The following is a 23,821-nucleotide window of genomic DNA, read 5'->3' as shown; positions in this document are numbered from 1 at the left end:
GTTTCTAAATGCCTGACAATCCAAGGAAAAGCTAGAGAAGCTTCTTGTAACAGCTACAGCATCACAGTCTGCCTTACACCTTAGGATAACACAGGAAACAAGATCTTTATAAACTCACAGAATAAGATAAGTTTCTACCTAAGCATCTGTCAGCACTGAACAAACTAAAAGGATCACATGGGTTAGTGCACTACAGGGAAGCTTCCAAGTCAAAAGAGGCTGCTACTCAGGAAGCAAGAGATTTCCCCACCTCTCAGTGCTTTTAACACTCACAAGACTAAGACTAAAACCAGAAAATGGCTTTAGTGTTCCCACTCTGGTATTAAGCACAACGCGGGCATGACCAAGAGAAATACCTAACGAAGCAGTGAGTTTGCCCCAACAAGTGTTGAGCCTCCTTCATTCTGCCTCCACTCTGGCTGAAGTCAGTACAAACTGAGAGCACTCAACAGCTTGAGTGATCTCAGGAATGGAAAATACAATACAACAAGAGCTAGACCTCAGTTAAATCCTGCTGCCTAGCCACATCCATCAGGGGATTTACAAAGAAGAAAAAAAACTTGATCTAGAGACTAAATCAATAGGATTTTCATTTCATTTTCAAACAAGTACCTGGAAGCCATTGATTGCAAACACAGCTGACAAGATCCTTGGTAGAAAGGAGGTTCTTACAGGAAAGGGAACTGAACATGCAAAGGCGGTTGTGTTCTCCAGAGCCTACACACAACCACAGGCAGGTTATCATCTCAAGGCGGTGCTTTTCTTCAGGCGCTTTATCCTTGGGGTAGCTGAGATGTTCAGAGATGCTGGTTAGACCAAGGGCAGAAGCATCTCAAGGCTGTGGGTCAGGGAACTCCACCTAGAGTAGAAGACCTAGATTCACCTCCAACACCCCATGTAAGACCCTGAGCGTTGCCGCATGCTGCGTATAGTGATTCCCATTCACTACTTTGAGATTTGCCCTAATTTTTATTATTTTTTTTTTTGTTATTTTTTCTTCTTATGTCACCCCAAGGAAGTCACTTCCTTGCCCTGGGTGTGCAGAGCCACAGAGGATGCTCTGAGCCTGGCTCTGTGATCCTCAACAAACAAGCCAGTATTTGGTTTAGGAGAGTTCCTGCTCGGGAATTGTCAGCCCTCCCGTAGGCTGTGAAAGAAATCTAGGGAAAACAGGGCATTAATCCAACAAATACCCAGACAGCTCCTCAACAGGCTTCGAGCACGAGGCTGGAGGCTCTGACAGCTATTCCTGAGATACACACTACTTACTTCAGGGAAGCTACTTTCTGGAGCTCTGTACTAAAGGGAAGCAGATCAGCAATAGAGCAGACGTTCCTGCTTGAGGGCTGGCTCTGTTGGGATAGGCCGTTTCCTAAAAGTCACTTAAAAGTACTGGCTCTGATCTCTCCCCCCAAAGAGGGTAATATCCTGCCCTCAGGCTTTTGCTTCTTCTTTACAGTCTCACAGAACCACGGAGTCTGCATAATTACTCTTATTACTGACAGCAATAAAAGCATCTTAATATATAGGGTCTTTCAGCTATGCACAACCTCAGTGAGGCTTTGCTAATTACTGCAATTTCCCGTGCTGACAAAGGGATCCCAAGGGATGCGGTGACCAAGGGAGAAAAAAATGGCACAGAAGACTTTCAGCTCTGCACAACAGGTCCCCTGACTAGAAGCACATCGTAGCACAGGGTCTCTTGGGCACTGCAGGCACTCATACAAGCTTGCACCTTGAAGACTACCCCTCATACCATAGAAGATGCTTCTTGGAAGCAGTTGTTTAGTGAGAAGCAGGATTTCAGGACCTCCAAGCAGAGGACCAATTCTCCTTCCACAATTCCCAGCATCTCTCCAGCACATCCAGTCTCTGGTAGCCTCCTTTACTTGCATGGAGCATCTGCTGCAGACATTGTTTCTGGGTGCTATGGGACTGGTCAGTTCGTTTTGTGCCTCAACCACAGCTCAGGGAAGCTGTCACGTGTCTCCTGAACCTGGTGTCTCCGAACAAAGCTCACCCTCCTGTACCAAATCATTCTGGTTTTAGCAGCAGAGCTGTTTTCTTCAAACTAATCTGTTAAGTTTGTAGCAACAGGACCACCCATACGCATGTACTGTCTATTCAGGGGACGGGACCTACATTCTTAGCCATGACAGTCTAAAGGATGCACAGTTTCAATCAACCAATTCATAGGCAAATTGACATTCACATTGAAGAGCTCAATGTTGGTTTAAGTGATGCTAGGGACAGATTTGGCTCAACTTCAGTAAACATTAAACCAATGCAACATGCACCTGATCCTGCATAAGCCACAGTAACAACAGCCTGATGTACTGGGAACTACTGCCACTTGTGAGCCGAGTGAGTCAGTGCAGGTACACAGTAAAGCAAGAAAAATGCCTTCCAACCTCCCAAACTGCTCAATTGATCTTAGCACTTCTGTTTCATAATGAACGGTCTGTTAGTGGCTCCCAAATCAACACAGCTGCTTTGTATGCAAGTCACAGGGAGTCTGACTCAGTGAAGAACAAAGTAGCCAGGGCTTGCCACATGGAGGTTGAGTAATATTGCCTGGTGCCCTGCTCTACACCTGCAATAAGCAGCTTTTAAGACTGATTGATTAAATGTTTCAGTTTCACTTCAGCAATTAATCTCAGCAGCCTTTTACTTATTTGTATGCTTCGAACCTAGAGAGATAATCCCTCAATTATTCCTCTGCTTTCCTTCTTAATCCATGGTTTATTTAAAAGTAACTGCAGCATTGTACTGACAGGCAGAAATGAATCCTGGCTTTATTTCCTTGGTAGCTGTATATGTTCCTAGGAGGTCGCCCATCTCAGAACCAGCAGATAATTTGATCCCTCTGACCTACCCATGCAAATCGCTTTGGCAAAGATTAACCATGGAGGAACAGAGTGTTTCAGTCCAGTAATAAGACGACTCAGGTTTTCAAAGCAAGCCATGAAGATGCTGGCCCCGATTATTCACTCTGCCTTCTCATTCATGAAGTATAAACGCTACAGCCCTAACCTTTAGTATTACTTCCAATTTACCCCAGAGAAAGATCTAGTGCTCTGATTCGTACCCCATAGATTCTCTACATGCATACAAGCAAGACACTTCTGGTGCTTCTGTATCTGAAATTTCAGTCGTTCTTTCAAGAAAGCGTTATCCAAACCCACAAGCTTTTCAGAGTGAGCATAAACTGTTCTCTGAGAATACGTCATCAACTGACAAATATGAAACAAAGCCGTGATAACTTGTAAGGGTGCAAAGAGCATTTGGAAGATATAGGAGACATTCTATAACTTCTACAAACTAAAACCGATAAAAACAGTCATTGCTGGGCTTAAGCATCGCATTTAGGACATCATGCTTCACAGGACCTGTGTTCAGGAGAAGGGACAAAACAAATCTCTTTCAGACAAGAGAAAATGCACACCAAATGCATTGCTGCAACAGAGAAAGGATTGCATTTGGGATCACAAGACACTCCTGCTGAACCAAGGCCAACAGAAGCATTTTAACATCACACATTTTTCTCAAGTTTACCCCCCAACTCTTCAAGTGAGTTATAAAGCTGGCAGCGTTTCTGTGGCCTCATCTTGGCTTCTTGTACCTTACTATAAATTCTATACCTATCTCAGGAAGCAGTGAGCACTTCCTACCAAATCCCGAAGCCCTCAAGTCCTGGCTACTCGAGTGCTGATGTTGTGAAGTGGGGGATGCATATGGGCAGAGGCCAACACAGAAAAAGGGTCTGTGGCAAAACAACAGAGAAGTAGCATACGGGATGGAGGTGGGCATCGAAAAGAGTGTGACAGACACGCGTTCCCCATGTTACACTCCAAACATAGCATTGTACAGGAAGAAAACATCAAACGTGCATATGTATACTTGATGGAGAATCAATATTCCTCCCAGCAAAACAGGATTCCAAACCCTTGTTCCCGTTTGAGGGGATCTGCTTTAACAATCCACTCATCGCCAAGTGTTTTTCACTTTTCTTTGAGGTAAAGCTGGGATGGGGAGATGCTGCCTCTGGAGTGGGCAGTAAGCTGGCTGGGACAACGAGGAGTGACAGCAGGTGACTATCACAGAGGGTGCTGGGTGGACAACATGCTGCTTACATCAAGTACCCCCAGGGATGGGCCAGCAACACAGCAACACAGGACAGAGAAGAACTCAGCCTTTATCTGCTCACTTCTAGGCACCAAAACATGCAAAGGCTTTGAAAGAAAATGCTTTAGGAATAGTTTGCAAAGCAAGCTTAACGTTACCCTGCTTAGAAAGGACTCTTGAAGGACTCAGAGTGTGCAGCATGCAGCGTCCTGCACTTACCTGTGTCATAGTGAACTACCAGGGAGCCAGAATAATTCCCAGACTTCAGCGGGTGAAACTCCACTGTTATTTGCACGGCATCGCCAATCCCAAGGGTCCCAATGGAGACATCAGCAGAAAAAGGGCTGCAACACAGAGATATCAGGACTGTCGTGGGAAATTTGGGGACTATAGTTGTTTTGCAGTCTAGTTCTCTTCAGCTCACTTGTGCTAGCAAGGAGAAGCCAAACCACAGTCAGTAGAAGAAAAAGACAACATAGAGAATCAGAAACAGCAGTGATTCTCCGTTCTGAAGGAATCCAGCACTCAGAATGGTATAGAACAACATTTCTCCCCCATATTCTCCAGGCAGCACTCTGCAGTGAGGCTCAGGTGTCTGACTGCTAGCAATACAATCAACGGTTTTTGAAGAGCACAGAAGTGGCAAGAGCTATTTGCATGCACAACTTGACAGTGACTTCCTCAGGATTCCATCTTTTCACACCACTTATAAACCTCACCTCAGAGAGAATAGAAGACTTCCTTGAAGGTCAGAGAACAATTATGGCTTATTTCGGAGCATTAATTTTTCTACCTTGAAAACACCCTGGTTTAGCCCAAGAAAGGGTGAGTTCTATCAGCATTTTAACAAAAGCTGCTCTAAGCAAAGAACAATCAAAAATCTGAATGAGTGCAGATGCAGATTAGAGTGATGGTACCCTGCCATAGAAACAAAACACAAAAGGAGAATCCCATTTACATCCCAAATGATTAAATCCCTAAATAAACGAAGCACCATTAACTGAAGTGTATCAAGGCCAATTCAACAGGAAGTTTTCCATGCGTTCACAAGCAATCTGGGACTTTGGGTTGTAATCCAAGCTCAGTAACCGTTTGCTTGGCCCACCAGACAAATTCTGTGCAATGTTTTGGAAATAATTATGAAAATGTGTTGATGTACTTTGGATTCAATATGAGCAATTACGATCTGTCACCAGCTAAACAGCTCTCAGCTGACAGACAAAACTCAGGGCTTTAATGCTTAGCAATATGTCAGAGGAAACATGCTCGTGCACAATGGCAGCTGGGCTTCGTGACTCTTCTACAGTCCCACTAAGAAAACACAAGTTATTTGGTTTAACGCTGTGTTGTTGGTCCATTTGTCACCTTAAAAACACATTCTGGAGAGTTTTACCATGATCAGAGAATGCAACACACAAAAATAATGAGAACAACTGGAGCCATGCACCAGCTGAACTTTGTTCCTGGAAGTAGTGACAGCTGATGAAGTTTCTGCTCCTTAAAGGAGACATTGCTGTAACGATGGGCCTGACCTGTTCCCATTACAACTAGTGACTAATGGAGAAGCATTGGTCCTGCAATGTTTATGTGCTGTACCTTGAGGTTTTTGAGAGAGAGAGGAGAAAAGACAAAGACCCACCAGCCTCAGAACTGGATTACTCTGTGGTCCTGCAACTGCACTGATAGTTCTGCCAGGACTGATGCTGGTCTCTGCTGGTACCTGGCACAAGAAAGTCACAGGATTCTTTTTTACCTTTTCTTTTGCAAAAAGTATTGTCAGAACAGAAAATACACTAGTTAAGGGGAATCCCGGCAACACTTCAGTACTACCTCTCACCCCATCACCTTCCTACTTCTTCCCCATGCCCGCACACACTCCTGCCTTCCAATGGCTGGGATGGAAATAACACTCCTGGGGGTGACTTTAGGGCACACCTGAAAAAGGAAGTTACTTCATATTGCCAAATTATCAGAAGAGGAAGATGACCCAGCCAAGCTCAGGAGTCAGTTCTCAGGACTAAGAAACCAAGCACGAATCAGACGCTGCATCTCCTACACCCCAGCTCATGCTGTACCCACAAGACAACTTTATTACTGCTGTATCAGGAGCTCCTTATCCTGCACATAGAGATGGTTCTCCAAAGCCCAAAGATGCAATCTCTCTGGTTAAACTTATCTCCTCTGAATTTCAGTCAACATCACCAAACTGTTCCCTGCAGCCTACAGATACAGAAAGATGCTAAGGAGGCATCCCTGACATAATGCAACAGCCAAGTAAAAACCACTGCCAAGAGATGAAGCTGGCAGGCTAATCTTTGCTGTTCTACCCACTAATTGTGAGCTGTTCTTTAAGAGAATTCTCAGCCGGGTACATCTACCCTTTTAATGAATCACTACTGCTCCTGAAAGACAGAAAACACATGGTTTGGAAGGCTTTCTAAAAGCTTGTTTTCTCCTAATGTGCTTTTTAACTATGTCCATTTGTATGCTGGCTTTGTTGTACAAGATCTAAACTTTCACAGGTCCAGACCTCCCAATGACACCTCGCAATCCCCAGCTTGTATAAACTCATCAAGTCACACCAATTTAGGAATTTCCTTCCCACCAGCACCCGCTGAGATCTTGCCCTTCAGTAAGGGAGCCGAGTTTGTAAGCAATTTCATAATGCTCTGTTTTGGCATTTATATCTTGCTTACTTTCACTAGGCATCTGCTCCCCTTCATTACAGAACTCTGCAAAAGTTACGGCCCCTGAGGATACCCAGAACCAAATGCTCCTGATGCAATTCAGAAACACAACTGACAAGGGAACAAAGCTGGCAATTCTGTGACTCAGGCTCTCAAACCACCATGCTACCTTTTCTCCTGCAACCATATACTTAGTAAAGCAGCAAGCAAGGAGGCTGCAACATCCTTCCTCAAGTCTCATGGCATGTTTACCTTCTGCAACCAAACTTCTCCTCGGTCTACTGACGCCTTGATTTGCATTACAAAGTTATTTGAATTTGGGAGAATCCATTTCATTAAAAGCTACCTCCAACCCCAAAGGCGGCAGTAACATCTATGGGTGACTTATCTGCCTCACCCATCCACTAAGACCTACTGCAGAAAAAGCCCAGAGATAATTTAATCTCAGCATCTATTACTTTTAGCAATGGTGTAGCAGCCAAAGTCAAGCAGAGCAACTATTCCAGTAAACCCAGTCTTTCAGGTCAAAGCACCCGAGACTCCATCCCTACACTGAACAATTCTGTGTAGAGTCAGGGATGGAAAATGCCAAATCCTCTATCTGGGATGGAATAATCCCTAGCAGTACAGGCTGGGTGCTGATGGGATAGAAACCATTTCTACAGAAGACTACCTTAGGGGCTGAAGCACAGGACATACAGGGAGATGCTGTGATAAATGGGTTTATACAGACTTGAGAAGGAAAGATAAAAGCTGGTCTGACTTGTGTTACTTGCAAACCTCAAACTTCGACACTGGTCTTGCTTTGAGCAGGGTGTTTCCTCAGATAATCTCCACAAGTCCCTCCAACCAACGATATTCTATGATTTTTATCTTCTAAATCAGCCCAATTCCATTTCACATGCTCCCCAAATTTCTCTTCTTTCCTATAAATCTGTGCATATACCTACAGACAGATGGTATACAGACAGGCGCTAGAGGGAATCAACCTTTATGGAAGTTCCCACTTGAGAACTCATTCTGAAATTCCACTGAACACATAAAGCAAAAAGAGCAAACGGAAATACAGAAACTTCAGAGTATTTAAAAAGAAATCTGAATGAAAGAGGGGGCAGACTAATTAAAATAAAATGCTGCTTATATTAAAAGATTTAAATCATCTATTGGAGATTTCAAACAAGTTTTCAGAAGTTCCTAATGAAATGGAAGAGATGACAGATGCCCTCAGCTGACAAGGGAAATCACATCAGCTTTTGATCTCCATACACATGCAATACAGTTATTCAGAACTCCGCTTTTTTCTGTAGTTAAAAGTAAAACTTTTGTAATGCTTCCCACTTTACTGCAAAACAAGACTGCAATACTTGATTGCTGAAGTTCAGAAACTCTTACTATCAAGTAAGATTCAACATACACCGTATCACTCAATAGTTGGTAAGCGCATTGCAGAAAGATGCAAGACATTTCCTGGGTATTTATTTTGGTGGTGATAACTCAATCTGGAAAACCCAAAGGAAAACTGTAGAATGATTTACGAGTTCCTGCCTATGTGTATTCCACAGTGAAAAGCACCAGACTGCTTTGATCAACCGTTTCTGGTTGCACTTACTAATACACACATAGCTGCTGACAAATTCTTGCCTACTTCTTTCACCAGCTCACAGCTTACCCACTTCTGAACACTGCATTTGCTCTACTGGAACTGAGCTGCTGGAGCTGTTGCCTGCCCATGGAGCATCTTAGACAGCCCAAGGGCAGTCCAGGTAACTTCCTACACTTTTTTTCCCTTTCAATCTAACAGTTAAAGTCTTGCTGGATGTTGTGTTGGAGACACATCATTGCAATATAAAACTCTGCTGCAGCTTGCAGTGTTTTGTCGACATTTGCATTGTGTTTAGAACACTGTAAGCAACTGCAAAACCTGCATGTCCTGCCCATTTCCAGCTATAGCTGCAACACAGCAGCTCAGATGCTCTGGTTCCTTTTTGTTACTGTTTACCAATTATATTATCACACCACAGTGTTTCACACAAAAGCGATGAGCTCCTTTACCTCCGAGTACTGATGCAGTAGCGGGCCTCTCGACTACCAATGTTGTGCACCAGCAGAGTTTTCTGGGTCCTGTACTTGACTGGACAGACAAAAAAGTTCAGCTGGTCAGGGAAGTCCAGGATAGCTCGAGGACCTATAGCTCGGATTGGCACAACAAACTCTTCCCTTTCTGTGATGCAGGTGAGCTGGTGGAAATAATCCTGCAAGGAAAGAAACCATTTCAGCACTCTGCATTTAGTACCATCCCCATGGCAGAAGAAAAACTGCTGTTTTCTATTACGCTAACCCCAGCATTCAATAATGCAAGAGTACTTCCTACCTTAATGGCTTTCCATTCCAGTAGCATGATTTGCACAGGGCTGTTAACTTGCCAAGAAGAAACAACCCTATTGATCCACCTTTTGCAGAAAGCTGGCAGAACCAGACAAAATTACCTGAGTCTTCGATTCTGAGGCACCAAAACAGAGTAATTTCATGTAGGGAATTACCGCAGCAAGAACCTGCTTCGATCCCCCGTGCGCACAATCAAAAGGCACCACTAAGAATTCAGCTGTGCCAAAGCACTAAGTCCAATCCCAGCAATGCAGCAACATCACTGAGCCTTGGCAGGGGATGCTCAGGTACCCATACAACAGGACTTCACCACATGCAAGATTAAAACAATTACTGTGTCCAGTTTGTTAAGTATTTCACCAGAGACTGACTGTTAGCGTCAGGCAAGTGCTGGGTACACTGGGTACATGTGTATTTCCCACCCCTTCCCACAGCATTATTGGGACAAGGCTGAGGAAACGGACCCTGACAAAGCTATCTGATCCACCTCCCAAACCCAGCTACCCAGCTCAGCTCTATACCCAAACTATTTCTGAGATATGTTTGACAAGTACTGAAAAGCACTAACAATTCCAACCCTGCCCTCAGCAGCCTATTCCAGCTCCACCCTAGGCTCAAAAAGGTTCTTCCTCATTCTCACCTTAATTTCCACCTTACAGCTCTTCCTAGCCTCAGAGGATAGAGGCAACAGCTCTCCTTTCTCTACGCTGCATATCCCAGCTGAAGCCTTAATCTGTGGCTCTTGCAGGATCTCTAGAACAAGTGACCCAGTGCCTTGTTAGCCTGCAAATGGGAGACACTGGGACACCCCTAACCAGAGCAAACTCAGCTGAGCTCTTCTCAGTCATTGGCTTGTTCAGGAAAGCCAGATACCCTCCACAACCCCATCCCACCCCTAGTTGTCTGGCACTCAGCAGAAGGAAGGCAAATCCAATCACCAAATCATTTTACTGTAAGGTAAAGGATCCCTCTTACTTTGGGATTTCCTGCTCCCATGCTCATCCCCTCTGAGCCTGGAAGGGACCTAAGGCAGCCAGGTGAGGCACGTGGCTGATGCTTTAACACACCAGCAAACACCCGATGCCCACCAACTACCTGCTCAGCTGGGGTTTAGGGTTGCAGTAACAAACGCTGTCACATCCAAGATTTAAGAAGAATAAAGAAGGACCTCTTTCTAGCCTTCTCAAACATTCACACTGGAAATTAGAGAAGGGCTTTAGCTTCTCATATTTGGAAGGTAAAATACCAGGAAGGGAACTGCAGCAAACAATCTACGAAATTTAATATCACATTTCAGGAGAGTGTTTCATCTCCAGCAAGTCTTTCGGAATTAGCAATTTTGTAGTCAATCTTGCAGCCTAAGCTCTCTAAAATAAAAGCTGTGGGCAGTCCACGTGAATTTAAAGCACTTACTCTCTGGGTACTTCACATTCTGGACTGTTTAGATCCTCAGACACTGCACTTGCAAATGAAGAATGCTATTTACTTTTTTTTGTTATTTTGGCCACACTACTGTAATAAAGGCATTGTAAATCCAATTGAAAGCTGCATGCCTTATTAATTCTTGGCATGCCATAGTTACTTATCTCTCCCTTCCAGATGCCAGGTAGACAGAGAAGGATGCAAGGAGTTCAGATCAGCAGAGGGATAAGGGAAAAAAGAAACTTCAGCAACTGGAGGTATCTGAGGGAAGTAAAAGGAAACCATTTGCAAGTCATTGGCATTGCTAAGGAGTAAGGGGAACAACAGCAATGTAAATGAGAACCCAAGGAATAAATCCTCCCCCCAAACCAAGCACAGGCAGCCTTCTCAGCTCTGGTAAGGGGCACAGGGACAGCCTGCACAAAAATCCATGGAGAAAGGGATCTCTCAAGGAATGCAATGGCCAGGCAGAGCAACAAGGATATGGACTCAGAGATAACCATGACCTTGAGAGAGAAAGCTGCTGCTTGCCATTCATGCACAAGCATGTTGTGTACAGAGCCCCTTCTCCATGGACACAGGTTCCCACACAGAGCCTGGCTTAGCAAAGCACTTCAGCGTGGGCCAACCCTTCAGTCTCGCCCTAGGACCTCACCAAGGTCTGATGGCGCAAAGCTGAGTGCTGCATCAGGCCACATGGTGGGAATGCAAGGGAAGAGGGATACTAGGCAGAAGCTGGCTGCTCGTGCTGCTGTGAACCCACAGCCCTTTAAGCTTTTGAAAGCTGAATCTCCCTCCCCTGGGAGAAGAGAAAGGCTGCAGCCCTCCACTGCAGCATCCTCCACTGCAGCGCTGCCCTGCACCACCAGCTCTGCTCCGCACTTACAGCCCAGGGGGACAGCTGAAGCCATTTTAACGTTGAGTTTTGCTTTGCAACTGCAAACCCTTCAGCAGACACTTTCCCTGCAGGTTTCTAAAGAAACAGGCCTGCGAGAGAGAGGGGTTGCATCACTTCCATGCTTTAAAGACTGCTGTGTTTAGATGCAGCTTCAGTCTAAAGATTATCATAAAAACACAACCTTCATCCTTCATACCACTCCTCTGTGTCAAGGAAAATGTACATAATTGTATGATGGTTCCTCTTCTCTTATTCAACTTTGATAAGCAATAAGCTACAAGCTCTGGCCTTCCAAGTAGCAGCACTGGCATTTGAATTGGCACCCACTGAAACTAAAGCAACTGCTTATAGCAGGTATGTCATTTCAGGCTCTTTGCAAGCACAGACCAACGATTATTTCTGGCACTGCAACAGCAACCTTAACTGCCCAGTATACCAGCAAACTGAGGTCAGTTTTGCTGCATAGCCAATCCTAAATACTTCACTGAATTCCTTGCAGCAGACAACAGTGAAGAACCTTGTAGCACAAGGTAACAGTACACGAAGCAGGGCAAGCTCCCTGCTGAAACCATGATAGTATAAAAGCTGGAAAATAAGGGTCATTGAAAGAGGAGAATGAGACTGGAGGATGAAGAGAGCTTCACAGCAGAAGAGGTATCCCTCCTCCTGCCTCCTTCAGCTACCAATTCACAGGAGGCTTTGAAATCGGTCCCTTTGGTCCAGGTTCATTTTGCACAGGGCCATTTGCCTTCATCTGCTGCCCCTTCCCTCCTCCAAAGAGTCTTCTTAGAGGTATACTTGGAATAGCTTCTCTATGCTACAAAACATCTAACAGGGCTGGATTGAATTTTAAAAGGAGTTAATTTCAGGAATGCAATAACTCATTGTCCTGTCATCTCTCATATTAATCAATGAGCATCACTTCAGTCTCCACTGAGCATCAGTAATGAATTTTGCAAACCTTACAGACTGAACTGGTATTGCTTGAAAATGTTGTACTGCTACAGTGAAAAAGCACAAGACGACAAAACAGAAAAGCCTGTGCTGTGTTTTTATATGCTTCTCATTTCCTTCTTCCTTCAAAATAATCTATTAATAAGCTGAAGGACACACAAATGCAAGTGTTCCTGCCTGTTGTTTATTTGCCAGGCAGCTCCACAACTGTTTCCAATTAGGCACAGACTGTCAGACCATAATGCAAAGATGCCAGCAACACAGGGTGGCACGAGAACACCCACACCGTACAACCAGAGCCACAATAGAAACTTGTAAATCAGAAGCAGCAAGAGCAACTAATTGGAAATGAGGCCCAGCAAAAAAATTAGCATTTCATATTCATAACGCAAGTGCCAGTTAGCAGAGACATGTCCCATCACGTGGCACATTCCCAAATGACTGTGAGACAGTAGAAAACTGCTCATTTTTCAAGAAAGGGCTCTGTGACACATGGCATTTCAGCCCCTAGCAACGCACACATCCCCTTTATTTAGGGTTTCGTCACAATTTTAATCCCTTGAATAAGGGGAGACTTTGCTGAAGTCAGATCTACTCCAGGGAAGAACAGATTCAAAGCAGGAGAATTCTATAAACCAACTCCACAGCACGAGATCTCTCCAACCCTGACAGAGGGGTTTGTACCCACACCCCAGTTCACTGGGTTATCCACAATCCCTGTGGATCACGCAGCAGCAGAGGGGCAGAAGCGGTCTAAAGGCAGCACTCACAAGCCTCCCACAAATGAAAGGCAGGTATTCTGCATGCAAGCAACTGCAAGCCCAATGCAGGTGGCTTTACAGAACCATTTCCGAAAGCCTGTCTCTGTGCTAAAGGGTTTCCAAGGTGCTGTGCACCTCCTCACTGTGCTGCTGATGCACTTCTAGCTGAGCTGTAGCACCCCGGTACTTCGCTGACTCACACTCCATCAAGAACGAGACAAAATGTTTAATTGGCACAAAATTCTAGTTCTGCTGTGTAAGTCCCCACGTGCTGCTCACCAAGCATCCCTCTCCTAATGCCCTGCTCATCCCCTGCAAGGAGCACAAACCAAGTTCAGCAGAAACCACCTGGGTGATGCTGAAGCTGTGCAGGGGACCTCTCGCTGGCAGTGCTCCCTACTCCACACACTCACCAATTCTAGGGCAAGACAAGGGACAAAGTATTGGACATTAGTGCTTTCCAGGGTTGTCTTGCCCTGCTTCAATTTGTGGTGATGTTCATATGTTGTTCTGTTGCCTCTAAACCTAAAGATCAGCACTTCGCCCTTCAGGGGCCCCAATTTACCTCTTATACCCCCAAAATGAACACTAATTAGTACAAATACATTACATTTTAAAGGCACCAGTGTACTTTGCAAAGCCTACCCCAGTGCGATTAAGCTCTTTATGTCACTTGGGTAGTTTGGAGGACTGCCCTAGGCCAACGCAATTTTTACCCTAAATATTAATGATGTTAAATTATTTCTCAGTCCTTCCAAAAGGAACGTATTATTCCACAAGCATGAGGAGCTAGGGACCACTGGGCTTTTCCTCTTTGTTTTTCTGTATCTGTGCTGTCTGAGGATAGCACAAAATTGTAAACTAAATCTAAACTGCAAGTGAAAGATGAGAAAACTGGTATGCCCAAAGAGAATTTTCATCTCTGGTCTGCTGCAGAAACGTCTCCTGGTTCAAAGTTGTCACCTGATCTCAACCCTCCAACAAAGTCATGCTAAGCCGTAGCATGATGCCAGTGGAAAGAGTCAGCCTGTCTGTTTCCCTTCAATGCTTCCTGCCTTCCATGCCATTTCTAACCCTTAACAAGGCTCCAGGCAGCAGCACTGATCCCCTCACATCACTGCCCTGAGAATCAGACTTGCTGGGACCACAGCACTAATGATCAAACCTCTAAGCAAAAACACATGTTCAACGAGGAATAGGTGCCAGCTGACAGAGGATCTCAGTGACACGCATGAAGACACCAACACGCCAGGATTATTGCCCTCAGGCTCTGCGATAACGTGTCTGCCTGCAGACTGGACCTGCCCATTTATCCCTATGCATGCTCTTTCAAGGCAGATGCCTCTGTCTTCGGCAGCACATCAACCTCCTGTGGAGCTAGGAACATCTACAGTTCAGCGTGTCTGTGCCAGGGTGGCTCCCAGCCACAGCCACAGCCCTCCCTCTACCCTAGTCTCACAGCTGGATTGCAGGCCAGCAAGTATCCTCAGGGATGGTACAGCTGCAAGGCTTGAAAACAGAGGGTAAGAAAAAGCATCATCTTTGCTCCAGCCCAGAGTGCAGCAGGGAAGCGGCTGCCAGATGTGAAAGAGAAAAGCTCTCTGGATCGATTTATTTCTCTACTATTTTCCATAATAAATAAACCCCTGCCATTGAGTAGGGAGACGGCTAAACATCAAACCCCCTCTCCTTGCCATTTTCCTACTGTTCCATATGCATCTTCATTCACAAACATTCCAGAAAGCACAGAGCAGGAAAGCACAGCCTGTCAGCCCCTGCTGCAGTGACCAGCAGCACCACGTAGCCCTGTGACAAGCCGCAAGCTGCCCAACCACAGCAGAGCTCACAGCAGGGCATGGGCTATAACCAGCATGCAAAAGTAATGATGGCTTTGGAGAAAACATTCAGCTGTCTCGCTGCTGTTTCCAACATGATATACTTTAAGGTGACTCCAGTTTTCAAAGGCAGTAGTCTTCTGATCAGGCTCGCTCTGGGTCCTCTTAATAAGAAGAAACTTTTAAACAGACTTTTGTGTTTATAATTAGGGGAGTGAACCCCTAATGTGGCAGCAATGGATAGAAACAAAACTAACACCCTGAGAGGCTGCCCCACCACAGACAGCAGACTCTCATCCCTGAAGCCAGCAGACACTACATTAAACATCAGTGCTGAAGGATTAAAACTTTCTGAAACATCTAAGGGCCTCCAGCCTACGACAGCATCATCTTCACCATGTGGAAACTTTCCCCCAGTTCTAGATTCATTTCCACCCCACTGAAATCAAAACAGTTCCTCAACACCCACAGCAGATACCCTGTTCTAAATCCAGCCTTGCAGGTTCAGTTTCCACTGAAGACACCAGTCTCTTGGGACCTCCAGTCTCACCTTGCTCTCCCCAGGGGTGAAAAGGATGCGGAAGGTTGAAGTCATGCCAGGTGCTACCTTACGGTACACATCACTGGGGCTGACCAGCCTGAAGTAAGGCGAGCTCTCCAAGATGACCTTCACCAGCTGAGGAACCTGCAGGAAAGACATGAAACCAATTTTGCCACTGTGGAAACATGAGAAGAGACCCAACCGTACTCTGTTGACATAATTTCTTCATCACCTTTCCAAAGCAACTTTTGCTCTAAAGGTACCTGTACGTAATATGCAAGGATGGACTTGAATCCCTCCTGCTTGAGCAAAACATCTCTAGGACAGAGGCTGTGAAGGAAGCGCCAGTCAGGCAATACACCACCAGTGCAGAAATACGATCAAAAGCCATCAACAAGCCCAAAGAAACTGCTTGCTTCTGCCTGCACGCATCTTTGCAGTCACACCTCTAGAGTGGAATGTATTATCTGAAGGCAAAACAACATTTACTTTACTGGGACAAGGAAGAAATTCCCTCTAAGAGACTGAGCACGAGTGGAGCAGTCAAGCTGCAGTGCTATAGTCACACACCCAGAGCAGTAAAAGGAGACCACAGATATTGTGGCCTTACTGAGAATAAAAGCAAACTGAAGAAGAACAATAGGAGGAACACAGGGAAACAAAGACAACTCCAGAAACAAGAAGATAACTAAGAGAATTTCAAGGCAGCTTCAAAGAAGCAAGGGAGAAGTGTGATACTCTACAAGGAAAGGCTGATACAGAAGACCAGAGCAGTCAGCTCACCAAAATAATGGAAAGCCAGACAACCCCTAAGGCTGTGTCTATTAATTACGGGCTTCAAAGGCATCTCCTGCTTTGAGATCTAGACCAGCGTTGACTCACAGTGTGGTTTCATTATTAAAAACCAGTCTCGGCTCTCTGGAGGCTCTTGCTGCCTGGAGATGGTAGCCAGGCAGCTGCCAGTGCAGGCAAGCCAAATTTCTGGGTATTCCTTCCCATACCAGTAGTCCCTGCAGACACCCTGCTGCAAGTTTCTGCCCTCTAGAATACCATGAGCACACAGACAGCAAACATGCATTTTCTAGCATACAGATACCAACCCCAGAACACCAAATCTCATCTCACAAAGTCTGTAACAGCTGATTTTTGACTGACAGGCAGCTTGAATGATAACCTACATGAGGCTGGGCAAGAATGGAGATTCATTCTACACCACCCACCCAAACCTAATAACCCATGACCAAAGCAGACCTGAACTCTCTAAAAACCCTTTGCTTCCAGCAGTGCCCAAGAACAGTGAATTCCAGGGGGCAACTTCACAGTGCAGACAAGCTTTTTGGTCACCAAGTCCCATGGGAGATCAGTACAGGTGTCTAAGACCTTCAGCAAAAGCCACCCACATCTTTGAGGGTGGTAAGGAGCAGCCTAAAGACAGAAAAGCAATTTTACAGCTCACAGGCAAGAGCAGTGAGTACACAGTGAAGCACTAGCTTTCAAATTATTACAGAGCCTCTGGAATATACTTTACTGTTAGCTGGAATTTTATGGAACAGATAACCTCAGGCTAAGCTGGTACAACTCACAGGAATCTGGGAAACTGGTGAGAAAGCTCAGAGAGAACACAACGTCACTTTCCTCAAAGACATTACAATAACTTCTCTTGGGATTACCACCTCTGTCTTTGTATTCTTAAATATGCCAAGGATTTGCCTTAGAGCTGATCTTACTTTGATGCCAGTGCTGTCCAGTGGTTGAGGTCTTACTAGCTTCAAAACAAATTCACCTTGGAAAAAATCAATAGTTCACACGTTGCCTCACCTATGCAAGGCATACAAATCCCAAGATGCAGCTGTACAATGGCAGAAATGTTGACTCAGATGTTCTTTTCTACTTGAGGAAACACGAACAGAGCAAACGAGCTGTTTGCCAAGTACCAGCCAACAGGCAAAGACAAATATTTCGAAGTGCTGCATGGATAATGGAGCAGCTGAAGCCAAAAGACTTGGTGGAAAGAAACAGTCATAGGGAAAGAGAAGCTAAGGCACATTGTAATCAGGAAAGAGGATACCTACTGCAGAGTGCCCAGAACCAGCATGGACCACACCAAAAGTATCCCCTGGGCATGGGCACACACACTGCATTTTTCCAATATTGCCAAGCTAAACGCCAGACCAGGAATGGTACAGAACTCTCCATAACTGAGGCATCACACCTGCATCCTTACTCACCAAAGGGTCTTCCATTTTCAACCATGTCCCTGTCAAAACCTATTATCTCAGAACACACTGACTCTTCTTGCTGCTTCTCCGCTTAAAGCTTACAGCATTTTTGTCCACTTGCTTGTTTCCCCCAACAGGCAGATTTGGAGAGAGCGTTAATTCACCTGCCCTGTTGTACACCTCCATCTTCCCACCCTGCCCTTCCCTCATGTATACACCTCATTCTTCATTACAGAGGAACACCTTTAGTTACACGTTTCTTTTTCTGACCTTTCCCTGCTTCCAGTACACTTACTGTTAGGTGTCAAGAGAAACTCTTGTGCGTACCACATTCTCTCCTAGAGCATTTTCTAATTCAGTCCCTTTTCCCCTCCTCGTCTTTTCCCACCAGCTTGCTTTTGGCATAAGCCTCATTCCAGAGAATGTTTCCCCTGCTGAAATTCAAAAGGTCTCGCTCTTCCCTTTACAGGGGAACAAAATTGCTAACATTTTTCAACTTCCCTTCTCAGCTTTCTAGGGACATCTCAAAATGGTTACAGCTTTTTCAAGTAAAGGTGGAGACCTTCCAGGGCACGTTACTCTGTATGTGCTGTGTTTTTCCAAAGGGAAAGCAGAGAGCCACATCTTAGAAAAACCTGAGCAGAAGTGAATTAAGCTTAAGCAGGAGCCTGAAGTGTCCCCTAAAGGCCTCCCACTGCTTCTGCTAAATCCATCTGTTTCCAGTGCCATAACAAAACACCTTTCCTGCAGTGCTAATGCCACTAATTATAACTTATTCCAGCATGAAGTGGAGAAGACTCAGCCCCTGTTCTTTGACAGTGAGCTACACAAAGGCAGCTGAAGAGACTGAGAGGCAGAGATGCCCTGCCAGAAAACACGACGAACCAAGCAGCCACCATGACATGGGACACCCTCTCAAGGTAAAGCATGAAAGCAGCCAAGAACCGTACAGCCCTCAACAGTCCCACCAACCCAGGGCTTTCCAGGGGAAGGATGCTGACCAGAGAAGCTCCTTTGGGTTAGATACCACCAGCACATGGACAAAATCAGGGGGGTATCCCCAGCATGGGGAGATTTCCACCATCTTGAAAAATACAGGTAATGAAACATTTTATTCGGGATGTGCTGTGGGGCAGCAGGTAACCTACAGCAAGTGAACTGCACTGTTCTCTTCCAGCACAGTATCAAACCTTCACGTCCCAGCTCTTACCTTGTCATTGTTCTTCAGAACCAGTGGCACTTCATAGACCTCGCAGGGGATGTAGTTTTGAAATACCATCTCCAGTGGGAAAGGCTGAACCAAGCTCTGTTCCCAGTCACCTGCTGAGAGCTGGAGATACAAGACAGACAGCAGCGAGAGGTTCAGCTGCTGGACAAATCATGGAGCATCCAACATTGATCTCCAGTTAAGTGCAGTCTCTTCTTGACCACATCTGCCTGGCTCACTCTAGGGAAACAGTAGCTCGCCCATCTGTGTTCTGAGCTAATCAAAGGTTTCTGGATCACCTTAAGCAGGCTCAAACTAAGAACCTCTTTTGGTAGGTGTTTCGCCATGAGGTACCCTCCTCAAAACCACAAGGCAGCATTTATCTCCAGCAGAGCCCTGTGCTCACGTGGCCACACAGCTCTAGAGCACTTGCTGAAAGAGCCAGGAGCACTCATGGAGCAAGTGAAACGCAAGAATTTACACAAGACTCCATGGGAGACAGTTTTGGGATGATCTTTACTCTCAGTGTGGGGGACCAAGCCCTGTATTGTTCCAAGCTAGCATTTTTGATACAAAGTGTAGAAACTAGTACCCCTGAAGGTAACACACATTGGGAAAAGAGCGAGGTGAATGCTTGATGGTGATAAGACTCAGCTCTACTCAGCACCACCAGGCAACCTGAGCAAGACTGGGCTTGGTATCTCCTTTTTCTGCAACCTTTAAACGGATGCATTATCGTATTCTATTATTGTTGGCTGATTTAATGCCACTGAAGAAACATGTCTGAAAACATACACTAACAGCAAGTGTTTACAGAGGCATTACTGTGAGAAAATTCCTCCCTGCTTCATCTCTCTCAGCCTCAGCCTTCCCCCCAGTACTGTGCTTTAGCCATGGTAGCTCAATGCCAGCAAAACCCACCAGCTTCAGCACAGGCTATTTATATTGGCCTAGTGCAGATCAGGACTTTAGCATCTCAGCATGGAAAATGCTTTCCCTTCCCCCTGACCAAGGGGAGAAAGAACTCCATCACCACTAGTAGTTTGAAAGGGCAACAGAACCTAGTCACAGAGGTCTAGATAAGCTGGAGGCAAGCCTGTCACAAGCACGCATCCTCTTCAAATGTCACATCAAATAGCAAGGAAAAGGGCAGGAAAAGGCTACCTTTTGATGGAAGGTTTCACTCATGTCTCGAAGCTGGATAATCTGAGGCTGCCTCACCTCCTGACTGCTGGCCAGCCTCTGCTCAGTAGTGAGACACATCTCCTTCATGAAAGCAGATGGAGTCAGCTGGAATGCAAAACATCAACAAGAACTACAGAAATGCCTTTGTTCAGAAAGGCTTTTCTTGTTCAAGTGCCACTGATGAATAATTTGTGACCACAGCCACTAGGATAGTCCTGGAATCCCCCAAGTTCCCTGCTGAAAGATTTAACAGCAGTAAATTAATGATACGCATGCACTAAGCAAGTGGCTGTGTCCCATTAGCTTCTCCCTCGTGATGTGATGTGACATTTTTGGGAATCTCTGTTCTTTGGGCATTTGCATCCTCTTTAGTTGTGCTGAACTGAGCCAGTGACCTTTGGGGAGACTGGGGAGGAGTTATCAGAAATCCTCTAACTCCATCCTTGCACAATGCTCACAACCAACACACATGTGGAGACGTCACTGCAGGATGAGTCAGAAGAAGACAGAAAAGCAGCATTGTGCCAAGACTGATGTGGAAAGGCATCTGAGTTTTCATTATCATTTTTTAATTAGTACTTGTTTTTCATCTGTTCTGGCCTCCAAGACCTCCCCACAGAAGTATACAGAGATACCTCCTTGACAGAACCTCAGCACTAGGTCATCTCCAGTCAAATGAGCTCCAGTCAGCAAAAGGGAAGGGAAGGAGGAATTGCCCCGATTCCGTTGCTGCTTGAAGGGCTGAATTCATGCTCCACACAGGCTATAACCAGTTTGGAACCCACTCTACCTGGGACCAGCCATATCTCTCAATTCTTCAGGCAGTTTGAGCTGCCATGTGCCCAGCTGCCTGAAGAGCAGGTATGGCCAGAGCAGCACTTGTAAGGATGTCAACAACAGCAGCGATTATCGCCCATCCAAAGAGTATGGAAACAAGAAGATACTCGTACTTCAGCTATTCTAGTGCAGTGCCCAGGACATTGATTTAAACTGGTTCCGGGGCACATTCAGATAAGACCCTGGGCTTGTCCTGAAGCAGCACACAGACCAGAACCCACTGCACCACAACAGGCACTTCTAACAGAAGGAGAGCAGTGAGGAGATGGGGAGGTGGCATCTACCTTCACAGTGCTGCTGGACAACAGGAGGGGAGGGCAGAGAAAACACACAGGGGGCACTTCCCAGCCTTAACACAGCTCCTACCTGGCCACAGCAGGTACTTACAGTTAGAGGCTTCTCCGTTGCTTTCACAAGCTTCCAGTTAAGAGATGCTGCCATCTTGCTCTGGAATGCATCAGCCCTTTTGCAGAACCCCATAGACTGATGGATCTTGCCAGAGGCCATGTCTCTGCTCATGTGGAAGGAGCAACAATTGGACTTTAAAAATCCAGAATTCCATTCATAGTAGACCCAAGGATACACCTCTGTCTCCAGGCTATGGCATTCCTCCCAAGTGGAGGACAGAAGGCTTCCCCACCCTGTTTCTTGATTAGATCATATTAAAGCAGGAGAATTAAGACACATGGAAGCAGAATCCTGAGTTATTTCCCCTCCCTTCAGTCAAATGGTAAGGCTGGACAACCTGTGCTGAGAAATCTGCACCATCTTGGAGCTTTTGTATGTTCCCGCTCCTCAGGGCATGCGAGGACACTCCAGTTCCTACTGCCAATGGGCTACTGCCCTCATCCCCAAGGCAAGAGATGGAGATGGGGATGCAAGATCCCCTTGATCTTGGGTTTGTGCTGGTGGGTGCTCCTGTTTCTGTCACTGGGAGAGCAGCGCAAGGCTCCACCAGCCCCTCTCTCTATGATGCTCCTCAGCCTTTCTCCTTCTTCCAGGGGCAGCTCATCCCCCTGCTGTCCCTCACTCAGACCCTCTTTCTGTCATTGGTTCCCAGGGACAGGCTCTGGCACTGTCTGCAGCCTGGGACTCTGACAGTGGCGTGTTTTTCTGGGAGCTCGGTCTGTGGGGCCACACCTGTTGTGGCGAGCACTGCAGATGCCGCTCAGCAGGGTGGGCACCACAGCCCAGCTCCTTCCACCTGGACTCACCTCCAGCTGCAGGAGAAGGCAATCCCTGCACCAACAGCCGAGCTCCGCGTCGCTCCTAGTGCGACCGCTGCTGCCCTGGCAACAGCCAAGCTTCCCGCGAGAGCTGCTGGCTCCCTTGCCACTTCCCCAGTGCCTCCCTGCCTCAGGAAAACCTCATCTAATCCATATCCTTACAGCGCAACGGCTAGACCCACGTATCTTTAAAACACACACCTGCAGCAGTCCCAAAAGGCAGAGGGAAAATGCAGCTCAGCTTCGTTAACACGACTGCGATGCAGACGATATACCTTGATTTTCCTGTTTACCATGCATAAGCTGGTCTCCAGCAACTGCCCACAAGCAGGGTCTTGTCCCATAGAAGACACGCAAGGTTTCCTACTCCACATTTCTGTGGGGTCAGACATCCAGCACATCGGAGGTCTGGTACAGCTGCCTGCCTTCTGCTTGGTCACCCCCTTGAAAGCCTGGAAAAAGAGAGGAAAGAGAATGGCACTGGGCATCGAGCCAATGCCTTCAGCATCCCGTTTCTAAAGAAAAACAGAACAGGGCAAGTAAACTTACACATAAGCATCACAACTTTCTATTGGTAACCATCACCTGAACTTTTAACTGAGAAACAAATATCTAGTTTCTCTTTAGCACAGCCTCAAGGCAGACACCTTTTTTTAACCCTCCCTGACTACTGCTCCCACCTTTTTAATTAGGCACTGGATGCTGATTTTTCTCAGTATCACTGTGACTTGCTGAACCAAGTGCAGAAAGATGGCTATGGTTTAATTTTCCCAGAACTGCAAGACAGAAGTTTCCAAATCTGCTGAGAAACTAGGGTTTTTTCCCCCTGGCTGACTGCACCAGCACCGAGATGTCCTTTTACAAATGATCTCTCATTAAAGATACATCTGGGATTAACCAAGCTAGCTACATCAAACCCTCACAAGGAACAGCCGGGCTGCAAGGGGAGCTGATGAAGCTCCTTATGGAGCAGACCTGGGCAATTAGCCCAGCCATGAGACCCCTCAGGAAGCCAGCTTGTGAATAACACTTCCCCCAGCAAATGCAGTGACAGCTTTGCAGGCTGAGTCTGGAAGGCTCCAGCTGCTAACAGAGCACAGCTCTGTCCCTCCTGGGTTTGCACGCCCTCCCTCCCCAGGCAGGGGCAGCAGATGAGATGGCAAATCTCCCTTCAGACAGGGCATTCGAATCTATAATAGCAGCTTTGGTCCTCTCCACTGCTCAGAAAGCTTTGCTGCCTTCTTGGGCAAGCTGCGCCCTCCCTGCCTCCTGAGAGGACTTTGGGGAGGTCAGACCAGCCCCTCCAGGCCTTCAAGCTTGCTGAGCTGCATTGCATCTCTCTACAATCATACAGGGCTGCCTTTCTTTTTTTAGTTTCGCTGGCAAAGTGCACCAAAAAGCAGTCTTGGTGGAGCATTCCTGTGGGAGGGCTGGATTTCTCCTTCCCGGCGAGCAGCGTTTGCAGGGCAGTAGACAAACCAGGTGACATTTGCAGACAGCTCTAAAGGCACATAACCCTCCAGAAATGTCCATCATTAG

The 23,821-nt window shown here is 46.2% G+C and overlaps 1 protein-coding gene across 1 annotated transcript in view; it reads right to left on the bottom strand.

Annotated features, from left to right (window-relative positions):
* HYDIN (HYDIN axonemal central pair apparatus protein) overlaps window positions 1-23,821 on the bottom strand; it is a 123,993-nt gene that overhangs the window by 97,302 nt on the left and 2,870 nt on the right. Inside the window, exons 2-6 of the mRNA XM_069868809.1 lie at window positions 20,199-20,324; window positions 19,038-19,157; window positions 15,618-15,752; window positions 8,865-9,064; window positions 4,345-4,469 (exon numbers count right to left, since the gene is read on the bottom strand). Coding sequence (XP_069724910.1) covers window positions 4,345-4,469; window positions 8,865-9,064; window positions 15,618-15,752; window positions 19,038-19,157; window positions 20,199-20,324 — 706 coding nt within the window. The remainder of the gene's footprint in view (window positions 1-4,344; window positions 4,470-8,864; window positions 9,065-15,617; window positions 15,753-19,037; window positions 19,158-20,198; window positions 20,325-23,821) is intronic.

The sequence above is a fragment of the Phaenicophaeus curvirostris genome, chromosome 14 (genome assembly GCF_032191515.1).
Source record: "Phaenicophaeus curvirostris isolate KB17595 chromosome 14, BPBGC_Pcur_1.0, whole genome shotgun sequence".
Classification (NCBI taxonomy): domain Eukaryota; kingdom Metazoa; phylum Chordata; class Aves; order Cuculiformes; family Cuculidae; genus Phaenicophaeus; species Phaenicophaeus curvirostris.
Note: the sequence above shows the minus strand (reverse complement) of the source record. Positions and strands in the feature narration are given on the sequence as shown.